At 38.2% G+C, this 19051-nt stretch overlaps 2 protein-coding genes across 2 annotated transcripts; both read left to right on the top strand.

Annotated features, from left to right (window-relative positions):
- Positions 1 to 4213, top strand: LOC139127658 (dehydrogenase/reductase SDR family member 4-like). Its single transcript, XM_070693571.1, has 7 exons — positions 1 to 6; positions 797 to 820; positions 1445 to 1515; positions 2317 to 2368; positions 2518 to 2652; positions 3016 to 3071; positions 4099 to 4213. The coding sequence occupies exons 1-7, from the start codon at positions 1 to 3 to the stop codon at positions 4211 to 4213; spliced, it is 459 nt and encodes a 152-aa protein (XP_070549672.1).
- Positions 4214 to 12027: 7814 nt separating this feature from the next.
- On the top strand, positions 12028 to 18978 carry LOC139127673 (dehydrogenase/reductase SDR family member 4-like). The gene is made up of 8 exons (XM_070693583.1): positions 12028 to 12200; positions 12724 to 12804; positions 13274 to 13297; positions 13400 to 13470; positions 14077 to 14128; positions 14633 to 14767; positions 14982 to 15037; positions 17632 to 18978. Exons 1-8 carry the CDS (start codon positions 12150 to 12152, stop codon positions 17756 to 17758), a joined length of 597 nt encoding a protein of 198 aa, XP_070549684.1. The 5' UTR covers positions 12028 to 12149; the 3' UTR covers positions 17759 to 18978.
- The last annotated feature ends 73 nt before the right edge of the window (positions 18979 to 19051 follow it).

Raw genomic sequence — 19051 nt, 5'->3', positions numbered from 1 at the left:
ATGGGGGTATCGACATTTTAGTTCAAAATGCTGCTGTAAACCCACACTTTGGACATTTACTTGACGTATGTACGCCTTGATTGACTACGTCAATAATTTTTACACCGTCTGTAGCCCTTTACCCACCAAAATGACTTAAAATGTCCTATTTCCATTTTCCATACAATATGTCACGAGTATACCTGACTACTGCATTGTAGAATAAACACCCTGATATGCAAGATTGTAAAGCCTGAGAATATCATTATTTTTACATGCTACATACATCTTGGAAGAATCACGCGAATACTAAGTCAATGCGATGAAAAACAATTACACGATTGGAACTATTTTAGGATAATTGGATGGTGAAGTAATGTCGGTGTAATATGCAAATGTAAGCTCATCTGCTTTTCAAAATTCACCTATAGGGCATCAAACACTTTTGAGAAATTTGAAAAATATGAAAATCCAAATTAGTTCCAATCGCGTTAATTACATATTGTACTTGTTGAAGTATAGTTGTGGTTTTCTCGTTTTGCTCAGTGCTGTGCACGGTAGGGGTTTTGTGTGTCACGGTGCACCCCAACACAAGACTGCATTCGAATACAGCACTCTACAGCACTAAACAAGACTACTTGAATGTGACTTAACACAACATCAAATGCGACAAGGCCACAACAATATAACATGACGTCATTGATTTGTCAAACATTTAATCACAGAAATCGCAACTCCTTACAAGTTGACACCATTATCGTACATTTTCCAGAAGTTATCCAGTTCTGACTGCTATACCTTCATATTTTCTTTCCAGACGACGGAGTCACAGTGGGAAAAGGTAAGATGAAATTTCACCAAAATCACTCTGCTGATATCTAATTGCTGTGATGGGAGCATGCGCTGTGCACTCTTTCCCTATAAATTAACCGTCAATATAAATAAATCCCACAATAATTCTTCAATAACAAGTCATGCTGTCTAGGGTATTAAGGTAGTATGCCCCTCCAAATTGAAAGACTTAAACCTTTGCTCAAACTTCCTAAATGAAACTTTCGACCATCCTCTTACCAAATCAACAATAAAAATCGGGCTCACCGTGCAAAGTTTGGAACTAGCGAAACAAATCACCTAACGTTTTGCGATATTTGAAATTCAAAATGGCCTCCGTTCCTGTGTCAACTTTATGAGGTAAAAATAAAAGTTTTGAAGTTTCGAAAAACTAAGACAGCGAAAGTTTTCTTTCTCCAAGAGCTTTAAATGAGCCCCCCCCCCCCCCCCCCCCCCCCAATAAGCGGTAAATCAGTTTGCTGTTTCTCTATACAACGCCACATTCATCGGTACAGGAATCTGTTTGACTGTTAACATCGAGTTGAAACAGAAAATTGTTGTCACTATCAATGGCACAGTCTCCAGTAAGCTTGAGTGAAAAGTTTTTTTTTTCTCTCTCTCTTCTTTTTTTCAGATTTTCCATATAAATGTCCACAGCACGTTTTTCCTCACGAAGGAAACCGTACCTTACATGGAGGCCAGAGGGTAAGTGACGTGAAATCAGAGTGCCCGGATGTAAAAAAGGAATAAGAGCACACCGTATGTAAGTCTTCAATAACCGATAGATTCTTATCATGGACCACAAGCAGGTATTTCAAGGTGGCCGAGGAATAATGTAAACAGAAGACCAGGGAATAATGCAGATATATATTTGCAAAAACACTAGAGCCTTGACTTGCAGATGTTATTTATGATTTAAGGTTGAACGACCCTCGTGGACGGATATTGAGACTCTCAAACTTTTAAAATGCCCGGTTGGCCAACCACTTGTTGCAGCTCAGCTTGCGGAGTAAATAAAGTTTTCAGCGGCTTGGTGTTTTAGAAATTTGGAAATTTGGAAATTTGTTCATTGAGTTAACACAGGGTTGGTTGCCATGGTTAATTTCAAATCTTGGTAAATCTTGGGTAATTGGTTTCTCTTACACCAAATTTGCACGGTGACCCCAATTTTTATTGTTGATTTAATTTTGAAAGAGAATTGCAGAAAATTTACTAGTGGAAATCTCAGCAAAAGTCTAAATCTTTCAGTTTCCAGGCGCGAGCATATCAATTAGGATAATTGACGTCAGTCGTCCGTGATCCACAGTATGCTCAACCGGGCCAGCCTAGCTCGGTGCCTATAGGCTTCCTGCAGAAATAGAAAATTTCGCGATTGGTATTTTCGCATCGACACAATACATAATGTGACAAAACAGCCCCAGAGGAAGGTTTTAAAGAATACTGCTTGGGGCGTGACAACTTAAGCACAATAAATAATTCTCACAATCGCTGTTTCTCTCTGTACAGGGGTGGTTCGATATTATATGTGTCCACCAATGCTGTATTTGCACCTTTTCCGGTAAGAGGAATTTTACACTTTTTATTTAAAAAAGAAATGATTGAAAAAAACAAATAAATATGTAAAGGTTTGGGTTGGAAAACTACGATATTAAGATAACCTGTTTTATTGTTTCATTCAAGTAACTATACCACGTTTTATTTTTTCAGTTATTCGCTGCATATTGTGTTTCCAAGTTGGCAGTGTTAGGCTTAACCAAGGCACTGGTTCCACAGCTAACAGAAAAGAATATACGAGTAAACTGCCTTGCTCCTGGCGTTTTCGAAACAAAATTCGCTGAGAAAGTGAGTATTTACAACATTTTAACAGTTTGCAACCATTATTTGCCATTTTTTTTCAATACTGAACTCTTGTCATAGGAGATTTAATAAAGTGAATGCAAGCGACGAACGAGCATGGACAACCGTAGTTCAGGAACATTTCGTTCATGCACAGTGTACATCAAGCAGAACGCAAGACAGCCTCTCTCTGCAGTATCGTCAAATTAAACTGCAAATTAGGTCATTTTCCCTGGGAGCAGAATTCCCTTCTGGTGATTGGAGTATAAGTTTCTGTTATTCGTAAGAGGCACATGGTATTTCCATTTATTTATTTATTCATTTATTTATTTATTTATTTATTTATATTTTGCATCTCTATCAACATAGATCACAAGCAACGATTATTTGCATAACCTTGGTCTTAGCAAAATACCGATGAATAGGTGAGTTGCAGTATCATCAAAACTTGAAGCCCCCTAGTTCGATCTTAGAAAAAATTGTGTTATTTTACTTTCAAACTAAGATAAGTTTGTGAGAATGTACTAATTTGGGTGTGTGTATACACTTATTGTTAACTACCAGCTGGGACCTTATGTGCAATTTTAAACAAGATAAAGATTACACTGCGATTAAACGTTTGCCTAACATTAAATCACAGCCCCATATGAAAAAAGCAAAAACCCTGGATATCTGCACTGAAATCTTCCCATAAACTGAACAGAGTAGTCCAATGTAATGCACAGGGGTGAATGTGTTTTAATGTGATACTGTATGTTCTGTTTCCTTTGTAATATTACCGATTTTTGAAAATGGCCGGAAATCAAAATGACTTAAAAATTTGAATTTAGTTGTCAAACGTTTCGCAAAGGAATGGTTTCCTAATGCAGTAAAAGCTCATATCCATTCAGAGGGTTGAATTCAGAGAAAACCAGAAGAGAATAATACGATATTTTGAGGTCAACAAATTTCAAAAGTTACAGCTAGTGAGGCTTTAACACTGCTTGATGAAAAGGAGTCATCTTTTTTCTAGAAATTCGACCAAGAAAACAGGTTTGCAGCGTGTGTAACTTTCGACGATTTTTCCCTCCAATTTTGTTTTCAATATTAACGATACTTCCCTGTACTATTCCCTAAAGCATTTTGAGATATACAATGTACAGATTATCAATTGAACAAAGTCTGTACAAGTGTAGACTGCATTGTTATCGTTGACAAACCAAGTCAAGTCCTGATTAAAACTTAAATGTGAACATTCTTAGTGCGTTTCACATGCATTGAAACAGCGTTGACAAACTCAACGGTGGGAGTTTCAATATGCTTATTGGAGAGAGGAACAAAATTCAACGTGATTACACAACTAAAATAGAGAATATGTAATCTAAAGTCACAATTACAACTCAACCAAACCATGACAATCAACATAAAATGTTATTATTTCATTCTAAGGTTTTCATTTTAACTCTATTTAAGGTTTGGCCAGCCACACGAGTGCGCAGGCGCAGCATCCTTTCTGTGTTCTGATGATGCGTCGTTCATCACCGGTGAAACTATCGTAGTTGCAGGAGGCATGGACTCCAGACTGTGATGGAAGAATTGAGGCAGGGGCCATACATCCGTGACGGTGGAACATAGATATGTTTTCATGGATTTTTGTCATTAGATATTTGTACAAATTTCATATACTTTGTGAACATGTCTGGTATGCAAGTAAACGTATATCTTACACTAGTCTTGCGTGCATAAAGTTTTCTCAAGTTCCATACTTTTTGTCGGCAGCCGGAACTCAATAGGATGTCGGTCTTCATGTCTTTATGACAGCCTTATAATGTGATACGTGCCTCGAGACTGAAAGTCATCAACTTTTGCACTAACCTTCCACCATAATGCTTAAAAATATTCTCCTTCGTAACCATGAATTAAAGTAACCAGGGTTGACAGCAAATGGTAGTACGAGAGAAACATTTAAACTTTACCATTTTTTTTGAAATTTAAATTGGCCGCTATGTAAGTTCTTCCTCAACTCTACTATGAAAATTAAGTTCTCGAGTTTCACGAAAACAATTATTCTAAAACTATCCCTCGCAACTAGCGGTCTAGCGAAGAACGGTAAATATCCGAAAGCCCGAGTATCTCGTGACGATTGATGGTGACTTCTGCATTGAAGTGTGCAGACAACAAGAAGAATTAGTAACGTCTGAAATATACGTCCTATCAAACCATACAAAATATTCATGAGTGTCATCGACTAGCAAGATAACAGTACAAACTGTCGGAACACAAAAATATGTAAATAACAATGTCATCCATATCCTACATTTTCTACAGATATCAAGCAGCATAGGAACTTTCAGCCTCGTATGTAAATATCTGTACCCGACATAAACAATATTGCAATTCTTTTACATTTTAATTAAATTAGAAATGTTTGAAGAGGTCGTTATAGTACCATTTGTTCTGTTTGAATGCGTTTTGATAATGTGTGAGTGTCGGTGTTTTTTCTTTATTAAATCTAAACTATTTTATCGCGATGGTGTCACAGTACATTAAGAATTACGATTGCCCCTATTTTTCTTATTAGTATCATTCATTCTGTTGTTTAGCTAGGCCTTAACCATTGTATAGCAACTCGTAGCGTTTGTGACAATATAATGTTTATTATCGTTTATCGTTTAGTTGAATTCTATTTATCAAGTCATTTGACTGCTCAGAATATTCACGGGAGAGCCCAGATGACTCCAATTACATTGAGTATTGGAGTACTAGGTATTTCAAGGTTCCTCTGCATCGGTGTGACGTTTGATGTATTTGGCACTATCTATTTTGCAAACTATCAATTAATCCTATTTGTTCTTCTCCCCGTGTTATGTCGAATGCATTATGCATAGCTTATCAACACAATAAGTTGAAAACAATGCATGTTGACTCAATTTCTGCCTATAAACACGTCTTAGGGTCAGGGGCGGATATTATCGTTGACAACTTATTCACATTCGGACAGGGATTTTTCTATCAACGACGGCGACAACATTGCATATTGCATACCGTGCATTGCGTCGGCAATGCTAATAATTTATATATTTCATCATACTCGTAAGGTAGTATGCGCCTTGAAAGTGAAACACATAAACTTTTTCTCAAAACTTTCAACCATTCTCTTACCAAACCAAAAAGGAAAATTAGGTGTCACCAGGCAAATTTTGGTACTAACACGATTTGAACTAATTTGGGATAATGGGATAGTGAAGTAATGTCGGTCTAATCTGTAAATTCACTTGTTTTTATGAGTAATTTGTAATATTGCAACATTCAGCCATTGGGCTCCTAACACTTTTGAGAAATTTGAAAAATATTTAGATCTAATTCTCCCAAATTAGTTCCAATCGCGTTTACAGCACTAGCGAAACAAACTACCTAACATTTACCTGTAGTTCAAATTCAAAATGGTACCATCGCTGTTTAAACTGTATAGGTATACAATTTTCATATTTCGGAAAACTTCGATGGTGGAAACTTTTCTAACTCTGAGAGCTTTCATGAGCCCCAACAAGTGGTAGATCAGAAAAGATTTGTAAAAATTTGAAAGTCCTATTAATTAACAGAACAAAAATGAAAAAAAAAACCTACATCGTCCCTTACACTTCAGGTTACACAGTGAGCAGTCAATAAACGTTTTCGCTCTGTGACAGGTACGTTGATGCCTGGACCCAATATTTATTACTCAGTGAGCTTGGGTGTGTCTGAGGGTAGGGCACTGTTTTTGGGGTCATCAAGGGGTCACGCTACCTCCATAGTGGCATTCACTGGATTCTACCTCAAAACAAAAAAAAATCTTGGCGTGCAAAGCAAGGGACACAGTGGATGTACTATTTAAAGCATCGCTCTCGGCATCGCAGTATGCATGAGTGTCCCGTATTTTCTTTGTGTCTGTAAAATAAAAATTCTACTCACGAAGTTGTATCAACATGACCTGTTTTCAGACGTCAATGCAACCCATTTAATATCGATTTTAGGAATGGAAAACAGAATTCTATTCCATGCAAGAATTCACTTGTCAAAAATAGCATTGCATATCGTAAAAAATTGAGAGCGAGGATATTTTTATATTTCGACATGTTTTAAAGAAACGAAATCGCGTAATTTTCTCAATAAATATTTCTGTCAATGACGCTGAAATAGAGGATGTATTCATCACTCTAAGATACGTCAGGGGCAGTAAACAAAGCGCTTTGTGAAAAAAGTTGTTCGCATAGTGGTTGCCCTTTCAGGGAATGGAGGGTCGACTTTATTGGAAATTCACTGCTTTGGAGTAATAAGGTGAATTTAGAAGTGTTGGAGGAAGAATGTGCGAACAACTGTCCCCTTTCCATTCAAAATTGAATAATTTGTTTTCAAAAAATAACAACAGCATAAATTTTTTCAGAAAAACACCTCTGGTGACGACAATTTCCTACAATTGACTGAATGGCCGCCCCTGATATGTCAGTAGTGACGTGTTCCTCTGTACCTGTTTCAAGTATTTATGGTCTTGTACAGGGTACAAATGTGAATGCACTGGCGGTAACGATATCGCTCTAACGACATCAGGCGACAGCGTGAATTTAAAAAGTATAGGACATCGATTTTCGATGCATCGCAAATAAGGGCGTCCTTTTAATTTCAATCTAATCCCCAAACGACTTCAAGCCATAAAATACGGTGGTTTACAAAACACATGCTGCTCTACGATTCCCCCTAAATGAATATCGTATGTTGTCATAGAAGGGTTGAGTTTTATGATGCGTGCGCACGCATGTGTTTCACTCCTAGAAAGATGGGGATAGACAAGAGACACTTTTAATTTTGAACAGGTATAACTCTGCAGACTTCATTTCCCATTGCACAAAGAATCATCGTTGGGTGCCAACCGAACGCTTGTGAATCAACCTGTGTGTGATAACGCTAATGGTTCGGTGAGATCATAAACAGCTCACAATCAGCCCAGGTAAACCTTTGCACTGATTGAAACAACAGCAAACAGGATCCGGTGTTGAAGAGTGGGGGCGTCGATTAATATCGACTGTAGCATTAATGAACTTTCACACAGAGACTGAAGTGTTCAGGCGCCAAACCTTGATACAGAGGAAGGTACGAGGCTGCGCCAAACCGGTTACCATGGAGATAGCACAGAATCTTAAAACAGTTAGAGAAGAAGCCAGCCTAAAGACATGTACCGAGAATGTAGTGCCCTTCATATTCAAAATTGCATGTTGAAATTTTGCATTTTCTTGTAATATTTCCAAATTTTAATCACTGAATAGCCAAAAATATAAGTTTTGTATGAATACAAAATTACGAATGACAAATAAGTTCAAAAACGAGTCTCTGTCTTTCTCTCTCTGTCTCTATGTCTCTGTCTGTCTTCTCTGTCTGTCTTCTCTGTCTGTCTGTCTGTCTGTCTGTCTGTCTGTCTGTCTCTCTCTCTCTCTCTCTCTCTCTCTCTCTCTCTCTCTCTCTCTCCTCTCTCTCTCTCTCTCTCTCTCCTCTCTCTCTCTCTCTCTCTCTCTCTCTCTCGTGTGGTATAGGAAGCACTGGCAAAGCTTTGCAGTTACCACTATAGGTTTTAATATTACTTTCTCTCGATCTGGCATGCAGTAAGCAACTCACTTAAAAACACGACGAACCGTTTACGCGTTTATCATCATGGTATGTTGACCGAGAAGATGATTAAAAATATCATTTCCATTGTCTTCATATCTCTTAATGAGCAGATGTAATGCAGCAGCACTTTGCTAATTTTTGTAAGTTTGCCAATTAACATTGATCGTTACACCAAATTTCAGAGGTTGCATCTCTTGGCGCGTGACTTAAGTCACGCGATATTACCCGAATTGCTGCATTGCTTCGCAACTGGGTCAGGTGGCATATCCTGATGACCGGACCAGCGATTACGAATCCGAGGGTCTGATCTGATCTGATTGAGATATCGTCGACAGGGTTGATTGCTGCCATCAATTTAAAGTTTCTAACAGGCTTGACGGCGTGGGTACATTGTATCACGTGACATGGCCAATATAAGTTTGTTGCTAGTGTAGAGCAGTGTCACTTCGACGCGCTTAACATTGTGAAGAAAATGACGTCACGGCTCGGCAGAATCTTGATTTCTGTTTGCAGAAATCGGAGCAGATTTCACCAGTCTGTCGTTACGAAAATGACGTCATCATACGTCGTGGATGCTGTTGCTGAAAAACCATTGGATAGGAAGGTTGCCATAGTTACAGCTTCTTCGAGCGGGTAAGGCTCTGCCTTAAGGTTTAACTCATGCTTCCGCTCAATTGGTGATTTTATGAAAAAATATTGACGTTAGTTTAATTTTGCAAACTTACATTGGAAAATTATTACACCATGCATGAAGTGAGGCTGTCATTATGGATGGAATGAATTCTATAGAAAGCAATATCGTTTCACCTACAGGTTTTCGATCGTCTCGTCACATTTATCGAGCTAGTAGCTGTTGCTTTTGACGATTGTTGTCATTAATATTGTTTTCAGTGCCATGACAGTCTTTTAATCTCCTTCTCTAAAAGCATATTGAAACATCTCTCGTCTGTACGTGTAAAATACGCTGTTACTGTTTACGTTTGAATTCCAGTCCGGACCAGAATTCACTTTTGAACAAATGAATAACAATGCAGTCTACAAATGTACAGGCCGAGTTGACAAGCTGAACACTGTGTATCTCAACATTCTTTGGGAAGCAGAACAATAAACTGTAGTTGGCATAAAAACAAAACTACTGGGACAAAATCATAAAACATTATTGCTAACGGTATTTTAAAAAAGTTTAAGGTGAAAAGTGAAAGGGCGCATTGTAGGTGGACAACATCATCATTACAATCGGTTTTGACGTATTTGAAATTGAAAATTACAAGTGCGCGAAAACCCCAATCAACCTATTTTGGCTTAAAATAATGTGCATTGTGGCATTGTAATGACGTACAACTGTTCACGCCGATCTAATTCGCGGCAAATGTCTCAAAACTAGAAACTCTGCCTTTGAAGAGACTCATATATCTATCATAGTGTTTCTATCTTTCCTTTCCCAACCCCACACGTCTGTCTCTTTGAGTTTATACTTATGCATGTTTGTCTCCATGTGAATACCCTTGTGCCTGTCTCTCTGTGGGCATACCTATGTGTTTCTCTTTCTGTGTGCTGCCTGTGTGTTTGTCTGTGTGCATATATCTATTTGTCTTTCTATATGCGTAACTGTGTGTCTCTGTATGTCGCTATGTGTGTGCACACATGTGTTTGTCCTTGTGTTCTTAGCTGTGTGTCTGTCTCTCTGTGTGCATACCTTTGTGTGTCTTTCTCTTTAATCTTATGATCTTTCCTCGACGAAAATTTCTAGATAGGCCAAATAAGATGCAACTTCCCATACTTGAAGAATTTCATGCCACCTTTCTCCCATTCGTATGTATATTTCTCAATATAGTCTGTCAAAAGAAGTATAGTTAAGACACTGTCTGCAGTGGTCTCTGAGATTGTTTAACTTATTGATAGAACGTCTTTGTAAAGTTTACTTCCTTAGTCTTTACATCCAAGATAAGTTTACGCTGAAAAGGATTAATCTGTGAAAAATAACGTTTGCTGAAAGTCTTAATCCAGAGAGGTTAGTAAAAAAGGGAAAGAAAACTGTCATCATTTATCACTTTGGGGGAAAAATGCCAAGAACCTAAAAAACACCTTGTGTAATCGGCCTTGACCTTGACTGTTATTGTTTAGTTTGAACGGGACCATTGATGTGATTTGTCCAAATGGATTTCTGCTGAAGACCTTTGTACAGAAATAAAATCTAACTTGCCTGTGACATTTGGTTTAATTTCTGGTAAGTACAATCCATGACATAGCCATCGTGCCATGGAGAGAATCGTCGAATAAGGTCAGTGTACTTAAGCCATGACTTTGCATAATTCTGTGCTAAACCAATCAAATCGAAGAGTGATAACCTAATGAATTAAAGATAGCGCCATCATTAGTGTAGAGTAGTTTGATAAGGTTTGTTAGATATCTATAACATTTTAGTTTGTTAGATATCTATAACATTACCTTGTACTAGTTACAGACTGTTGGCGCAGTCTCTGATCACTTTTATCAACGTTACTCGTTTTGTATGTTTGTTTTTTTGTTGTTGTGTGTTTTATCTCCTAATGATTTGTTTGGCTGGATGTCTACACCGCAATGCCCTGCGTCACGGTGACGAAGCAGAAAAATTAAAAGAAGTTATGCAAATGATATGCAATACCCATTTTTTGCGATTAAGGTAGAACGCGCCTCGGGGACAGATATTCGGACTCTAAAGTTTCCACAATTTTTTTCTGATCTATCACTTTTGGAGCTCATTTTAAAGCCCTTGGAGAGAGAAAAACTTCCAGCGTCTTACTTTTTCGAAAATCCAAAATTTAATTTTTACCCCTAAAGTTAACACAGGGAATTGCGGGCATTTTTAATTGCAAATATCGCAAAATGTTGATTAACTTGTTTCGCCAGTTCCAAACTTTGCACAGTGACCCCTGATTTTTATTGTTGGTTTGGTTAGAGAATAGTTGAAAGTTTCATTTAGGAAAGTTTGAGAAGTCTTTCACTTTCGAGGTGCATACTACCTAATGCTATTCCATCGAACGCAAATCAGGCGATACCAATTTTTGGTGTACTGCAACTAAAGATTTAAAAGACGATTAGCTGCAATTTTTATGTGTTTTTGTCTGTATAGATAGTTTCTGTTCCGACCTAAAGATTGTGGATCTACCTGGTATTCAACTTTTCTATCCCCTGTGTATATACATAATGTCCCATGATGTTATTCACAAAATAACTATAATTATTATTTATTTCTCAACAATAACTCTGTGGTGTGGACAAACTGTACTGTATTTTCAAGGGTGACATTTTGTGTTCGAAAATGTCACTGGGGAAAGAAAAGGCGAATTTTGTTTCCAAAAAATGATGAAAATATCAAGAGTTATAGCCAAGCTCACGTTCAAGAAGAATACGCTAGATTATGTGCATTCGTGTTGAAATTTAAATTCTATCCTTATCGAGTAACACAAAAGAGTGACGTCACCTGATCCTCAAGTCTAGAAACTTTTGTGGGGTTCTTCTGCAACTCAAAGTTTTGCTCGACGCTCCTACGTTTTCTTCTGAAGAAAACGTAGGAGCGTCGAGCAAAACTTTGAGTTGTAGAAGAAGTTGCAGGGGAATCCCCTACTGTCACACGCAGAAAATGATTCAAACTTTCTAAGAGCAAGAGAACTATCCCTTCATCTTGAAATATAATTAACCGTCGAAAGGCAAAAAAGTACCCAAGTTGCAAAATATATATTGGGATAAAGTTAATTTTCTGCTTCATATTTTGTAGGATAGGATACAGTATTGCGAAGCGATTGGCCGAAGATGGCGCCCACGTGATCATAAGTAGTCGACGTCAAGATCACGTGGATAAAGCTTTGGCATCGTTGACAGCTGAAAACCTGGATGTATCTGGCATGACGTGTCACGTGGGAAATTCAGATGACAGGAGCAATTTATTGAAACAGGTAAGAATTAAAATTTGTACTTTGCGTGTCTGATACTTCGGCCAAGATGCAGTTTGTTGACGATAGATTAACGTTCTTAATAGTCGCTATGCAGCCTGTTACTCACAAAGTAGTTTGGTATTATTGTAACGCAGCAAATAACTTTTGACAAAAAATCACATTTACATTCTTTTATTTCACTTACGTGCTTCCAACGTAATGCTGGCAAGGAAATTTTCAAAAAAAAGCGAGGCTTAGTTGCAGCAAGGCGAAAGGCAAGCCGAAGTCATTGTCTAGGCGTAGAGGGCGCTGAGGTACGAGACATACTTATTTGCTTGTATCATGTCAACCATTATTCATGCAAAAATGTTTGTATGACGGTTTGAAATACGTGTGCATAAATAGCCTAGTCATTTAGTTAAAGAACGTGGATATTTGAAATACGTGTGCATAAATAGCCTAGTCATTTAGTTAAAGAACGTAGGTATTTTTCAAGGAATAGATAATATAGTAACTGTAAAATCGTCATTACTTTTTTAAACAGACGGCTGAAAAGCATGGGCGCATAGATATATTGGTTGCCAACACTGCATTGAATCCACAATATGACGCCACCTACGTTGAGGTATGTCTTTCTTTATCGCCGCCGATATATTGAATTCTTATCTTTTCTAATACATTTGGTCAAGGACAGATGAAGAATATCACTGTTGCCCATTCTTGACTAACTCAGATTTCGTTGGTTGTTTTGACACGGTATTTTCATGAAATTCACTGTATGACTTGTACGTACCACCAGACGACCTTTATGTACCACCAGATGACCGATATGTACCACCAGACGACCGATATGTACCACCAGACGACATACGAAAGCTTATTGATCCGAAATAAAATTAAATAAGGAGACAAGTAGCTTTGACTGCCTTAAAATCAAACAAAACAAAAAAAAACACGGTTGAACTTTCCTTTCTGTATGGCCTTTTCGTAACAAAATGTGGCATATTGACAACGTCCACAATGCAAACGTGAAATATTGTTATCGTGCTGCCTATCGTAACCCGGTTGTTTCTTTCATATTTTCTCTTTCTTAGATGTCAGAGTCAAGATCGGACAAGGTAATTATTTTTTTTTAATTTTTTACCCTTGTGTTTTCGAAATAAATGTCAGATCTGTCCGGAATTAAGACTGACCGGGACATTTGTACTTCTCATTGACAGCTTTTCAACACCAATTTACAATGGTCATCGTTCCTGATGAAAGAAACGCTGCCATACATGGAACCAATGCGGTGAGTAAAACATCTGATAAACAGCGCCCTCAATGCTTTCAGTGCATGCGTAAAAGACATTTTCGTCATATTACAGAAAGAAAGGAAACATGATCATCCTGTTCATGGTTACTTCCAGAAGCTAGAAGGCGTTATCGAATCGCTTGTGCAAAGAAAAACATCTTCAAAAAGTAATTTCTTCTATTAGCAATTTCAAGTTTACACTCAAACTAGATGTAGTTGCTTCAAACTTCCAGTAAGTTTTTTGTTGCTTCTCAGAGTGTACAAGCATTTCAATGTTTTGTGTCTATGTTGCTATAGCGTGTTTGGTTTGAACCTTTTTACTGTATGACAGCGCCCATTTTTATCGAATGTTCTTGCCATTTGTAATATTTTAATATGAATTTGATGAGCCTGAAAGCAAAGTTCCACATGTATTTGTGGACAGTAAAGTATTTGAACTGATAACTGAATTGAAATATGAGACAAGACGGGAAATATTAACTTGAGTGTCGTGTGCATACTGTTGTGTTACTTCACTCTGAGAATACCTGATGCTGCTAAGGAAATAGCAGTGATAAATGAGGAATTAGAGTTATATTGTGACTTTGGTTGTTCTATTCACAGAGGAGGATCGATTGTGTTCATAACATCGAATTCAGCACTGGTCCCTTTTCAGGTAAGTACCGATCCCTTCCTTCGAAACATTCTATTGTCGTAAAAACTGGTTTGTTCACTAATGATGGTGGAGATATTTCTTCGGGGTCTTTTCAAAACGATGTGTTAACGTTTTGAGAGACACAGTGATGGAGAAAGATTCTGAGTCAGTACAATTGAATAGCTTTACACACAGATCACGGTTGCAGCAGTTTACCTTACATGTAGTCTGGTCCCCTGTCCTATTTCTACCGCTGGCTGCGCTGCTCACGAAAATATTCCTGAACATAGAGTTGGGGCGAAGGCAGCGATAGAAGTGGGGTAGGGGACTAGACTACCTTACTTGTGTTTGTTTGATATTTTGTTAGATGTTTTCTCGTTAATTGATACATCAGCAGCGCCCTAATGCGGCGCTCACAAATGACATAAAAGGGAATACCTTGAACATGAACAAAGATACATACTTCTTCTCATGAAGAATTGTCAAAGCGACTAAGGAGAACCACTTGTCATTATATTATTTCAGCAACTGGAAACGTACGGCGTATCAAAGACATCACTGGTCGGCCTGACGAAGACACTTGTCCGTCAATGCTCCGAGAGGAATGTACGTATCAACTGCGTCGCCGCTGAACTCGTCAAAACTGAATGCGGGAATATCGTAAGTAATCATTCTTCAAGTCACTTTTCCCCACAGAGACAATTTGTTATTCTGATCCCGTTAATATGAAATTAAAATGGATTTCATTTATCATTTCCAATTTATCAAATGGATGATCGACAACGAACAAAATCGATACGCCTGAAATCTGAACCTGTGATCTATCTTTTAAAACACTTATCAGCAGCATTTTTTTTTCTTTTGACCTTTCCAGATGACTGAAAATGATTTTATCACACACAAGAAAACAGGAATGGCTCAACCAAGGCTGTAAGTTAAAGTGTAGATAAAGTGTACATTAATCTCACTTGGAAAACCGCACGATTTTTTACCGAATAAGGCAGGATGCGGCTCCAGGACAGTTATTCGGACTCTCAAACTTCTCAAATTTTCGTTTGACTTATCACTTGGGGAGGGGGGCCTCATCATTTGGAGCTTATAGAGCCTAAGTTTTACTGGCATAGTTTTGTGAAAATCGGGAATTGTACTTTCTCCCATAGAGATAACACAAGCATGGCGGCCATTTTGAATTTCAAGTGTCGGTAAATATTGGGTAATTTATTTTTCTTGTACAAATTATGCACGGTGACCCTCGATTTTCAAGTTTTTATTCCATATTTTTAAACGAACCGAACGTTTGAAAGTTCATTTGAGGAAGTTTTGAGAAAAAAGTTCAAGTCTTTCGAGGCGCGAACTACCTGAAGTATCTGTGGTTGATTTTGTTTTCATCGCAAATTAAGAGCTTAAAGTGTTTGTACCGCATAGATGATGAGCCAACTTGCAGACTGTGGTTGCCAAGGAGCAATTTCAGTATTCTCAGAACTGGTAGAGCTGCCGATGAAAGTGCTCTTGTATCTGTACACTAGCCGCTAAACTTTAAAAATACTACAGAGAGTTAGCTAATCTCTTACCTCGTCCGTCACAGAAGAACGCAAACATATTGCTGTAGCATACTGCTCTCATAAGGATCATCTTTGTCAGTTTCATTAATTAATGAAAGGGTCATACTTATGGGTAGTCGATATTTACAACACGCCAGACAAAGGAAGCTCTTTACGTTCATGGGTTAGCTGTCCCTCCCTCTCTCTCTCTCTCTCTCTCTCTCTCTCTCTCTCTCTCTCTCCCTCTCTCTCTCTCTCTCTCTCTCTCTCTCTCTTATCGTGCGTCAGTGTGTCAAGGTTAACCACGGGAACCATGTAATTTTGATACTCAGCTACTGTAACAGCTCTTGTCTTTGTTTTGAAATGTCAACAGTATAATTTCAGCTATTGTCGTCGGATTTCCACACTTCCAAATTTGGATTTGTGAGTCACGGAGATAGTCTAGCTAAGTTTCATTCGCGTCATCCCATCGCTGCATGCACCACTGTGGCAGCTCACAGCACTATAGAATTTCGGTACGATCGTCCCGACGAAACTTTGACAAAGTCGACAAGCTATATAATATGCGCTGAACCAGACATTACATCCTCGCATTTTGCAAAATCTGACTATACGGTTGAAATTGCCACATCGTGTGAAAACCATTCTGAAAGTTTTGCATTAGAAGTTGTAACCAGCTGTGTTTTGGGTAAATGGTTGAGAAGATATTGTTTTATTTGCCTTTTCACATTTTCCCTTAAGTTCCTATGCTTCCTCCATGGTAGTACGCCTGTATTAAAATTTAGCAAATCAATATTGTGTAGTTCATTGACTAGAACGGGGCCGGACAACACAACGCGAATCAAGCAATTTAACGTGTCTGTTGACGCCCTCTAGCGGTACCCGTTTGATTTCTGCCTGATTCTGTTAACGCATCGCGGTTCCCAACGAGCAGAGTTCAGAGTCCAAGTCATTTTGCAGTAGGTCTGAGGTGCTGCAGAGACTGCCACAGTATTGTTCAGTTATTGAGGCCGGGGTAGGCTGGCAAAATCCCGGCCGGGGGATCACCTTAAATTTTAAAACTGCAAAGGGGTCTTGTATTTTTCAAAAAAACACAGAGGGGCTGACTTGATTTTCATCCCGTCATAAGCAGTTCAGTGTACAAAAATATTCCGGGCAATAAAAATTATTCTCTGCATGATTTCATTCTCTCAAATCTTTTCACTATCGACTGAATAAAAGTATTTGTATTAACTGTCACACGAACATCTTTCCTCGGCAACTCTATGCTTGTCTTCCTCTGAAGTGAGCTCGCTGAGGGCGTATGAACATTTCCCATCAGCCTTTGGCTGAGGCAAGGCTATGATCAGGTGCAAGCTTATGTTAAACTGAAACCTGGCATACATTGAATGGTTCCCTTTGTGTTGTTGCATAGCACTATACTGTTGATATCTGACCAGTTTTCAGGAAAGATATACAAAATTTATCTAAGTAACTAAACACAAAGGCTGGAATATAAATGAAAACGACTTTGTTATTAATGTTTATTAGCAATAAGGAAGAAATATATAAATATGTGTATGGACTATATAGTAGAGTATCCTTCAGGTAGCATTACGGTGCAGTGACATATCAGAGGTTTTAGCCGAGCAAGACGATGATGATGTAATCTATGAAACTGACAGCAGCACAAGTGATGAAGAACTTTTGGAACCTTCCAAGACACAGCGTACAGAGCATAAGAGATCTTACCCTTTTTGGATCAATACTTACTCGAACAATATGAATGTCATGAATTTGCCATGCATCTTAAAAAGGGGATCAACAATTGGGGGGAGGGGCTATGGGAGAGAGTCATTCATTTGGACTGATGCACAAGAAGAATTTGCAGGCCCACCTCCTGTCGTAGTAACTGAACGCTCCCTTAGAAGCTAAAAGTGTTCCTCATCATTTTCATGCGTAAATCACAGTAAGCTGTAAAACGAATTTTTACTTTAAACGCAGATTTGGCGAATCACAGGAATGTGCGGGGACAGTATCATTTCTCTGCTCGGACGACGCATCCTCTATCACCGGGGCAACCATCGTCATGGCGACAGGTATGGATTCCGGCCTGAGACTGAGGGCGTAAGAGCAGGCACACGACTACCAAACCTATAGCGGGATGATGTCGATATCGATGAATCGCCACTCCATGGATGAAACCATTGTTACGATAGTGGACATTGATGCCACTGTGACGCGGTGGTGAATGAATCCACTGGCTCGGAACATTCACGGCGTGAACTACATGTGTTTTAGCCGATATCTGTGTCTTTGATAAAATATTCGAATATTTACCCAGATATTCAATACTTCATATTCGATACAATGGGAATAAGTTAAGACAAGGACATTCTTATATACATGTATCCTCATTTAACGAAATATAGACATACAAGATACAGTTTTATACATCATTTAAATTAGCTACAAAATGCTTCTTTGATAAAGCATACAAAATAATATTCAAAATGCCAAGAATATCAGACTTCTTCAGGAAAGTTCCCTGAAATGTCTACTGGTATTCTGTATTTCATGGTACATTGAACCTTTTGACCTATGACCTCCAACTGACTTATGATATCATACGGAGCTTTCACCGGAAATATTTTTCAAACGGATAAACATATGTTAAATATAGAGTGCATTGTACGGAATGGTTGGACAAAACTCGAGAAATAATGATCGTTTTACGGTGTTTATTTTGTTACTTTTCAAAAGTAAAAATCTGTACCTAGACTTTGTAGAGTAGTCTTTTACATCTCTGCTGCAGTATTTTCAGCTATTAGTATTACAGTCATATCAATGGCTGCTTCGCTAAACATCTGCATCTCAATAAAGTTGCCTCGCGAACAATGCTTTAAAAATATTTCGTCGTCTTCATCCTCTCCCCATTCGTCCACATATATCCGACGAGTGACGAGTGACTCACAAGAAGATATTTTTTCGCACAATTTTTAAAATGGTAAAAGACAGAGCGAGTTGTATTTGTGAGAGACGGTGGATTTTCGCCAAAACATTGTGATATTGATTATGTCACGAAACAATTAAGTATTTGTTTCAACGACATGCCATTTTCAATAAAGCAAAACCACGTGACGGTTCATTGTTTGAGCTCTGAGAAAAATTAGAAGTGGGAATTTCCCAGGCCTTTGTTGTGCTATTTGCGAATCAAAAATAGTTATCGTTTAACATCGAATATGTTGAAGTGGTGTTTATGGGAAATAACATTTTTAAAAATGTATTTGCGCCGACCTTATGAATTAGCCTTTAAAAGAAAAATAAATTTGAGGCAAGTTCTGATTGTCACTTGTGTCATATTTATAGGTTTTTCTGTTTTGCATGGTTATTGTAGTAAATTTTCTACCGTTTGACAAGTTAA

The sequence above is a fragment of the Ptychodera flava genome, unplaced genomic scaffold, assembly GCF_041260155.1.
Source record: "Ptychodera flava strain L36383 unplaced genomic scaffold, AS_Pfla_20210202 Scaffold_34__1_contigs__length_2629520_pilon, whole genome shotgun sequence".
Taxonomy (NCBI): Eukaryota; Metazoa; Hemichordata; class Enteropneusta; family Ptychoderidae; genus Ptychodera; species Ptychodera flava.
This window is presented reverse-complemented; position numbering and strand designations above follow the sequence as displayed.

Bases quoted from the DNA above. Each gene is read 5' to 3' on its own strand.
- LOC139127658 (XM_070693571.1), top strand. The intron at 821-1,444 runs GTAAGATGAAAT...TCTTTTTTTCAG, and splicing joins CGGAGTCACAGTGGGAAAAG to ATTTTCCATATAAATGTCCA. The intron at 3,072-4,098 runs GTGAGTTGCAGT...ACTCTATTTAAG, and splicing joins AGCAAAATACCGATGAATAG to GTTTGGCCAGCCACACGAGT.
- LOC139127673 (XM_070693583.1), top strand. From the start codon at position 12,150: ATGACGTGTCACGTGGGAAATTCAGATGACAGGAGCAATTTATTGAAA. The intron at 14,129-14,632 runs GTAAGTACCGAT...ATATTATTTCAG, and splicing joins CAGCACTGGTCCCTTTTCAG to CAACTGGAAACGTACGGCGT. The intron at 14,768-14,981 runs GTAAGTAATCAT...TGACCTTTCCAG, and splicing joins AAACTGAATGCGGGAATATC to ATGACTGAAAATGATTTTAT.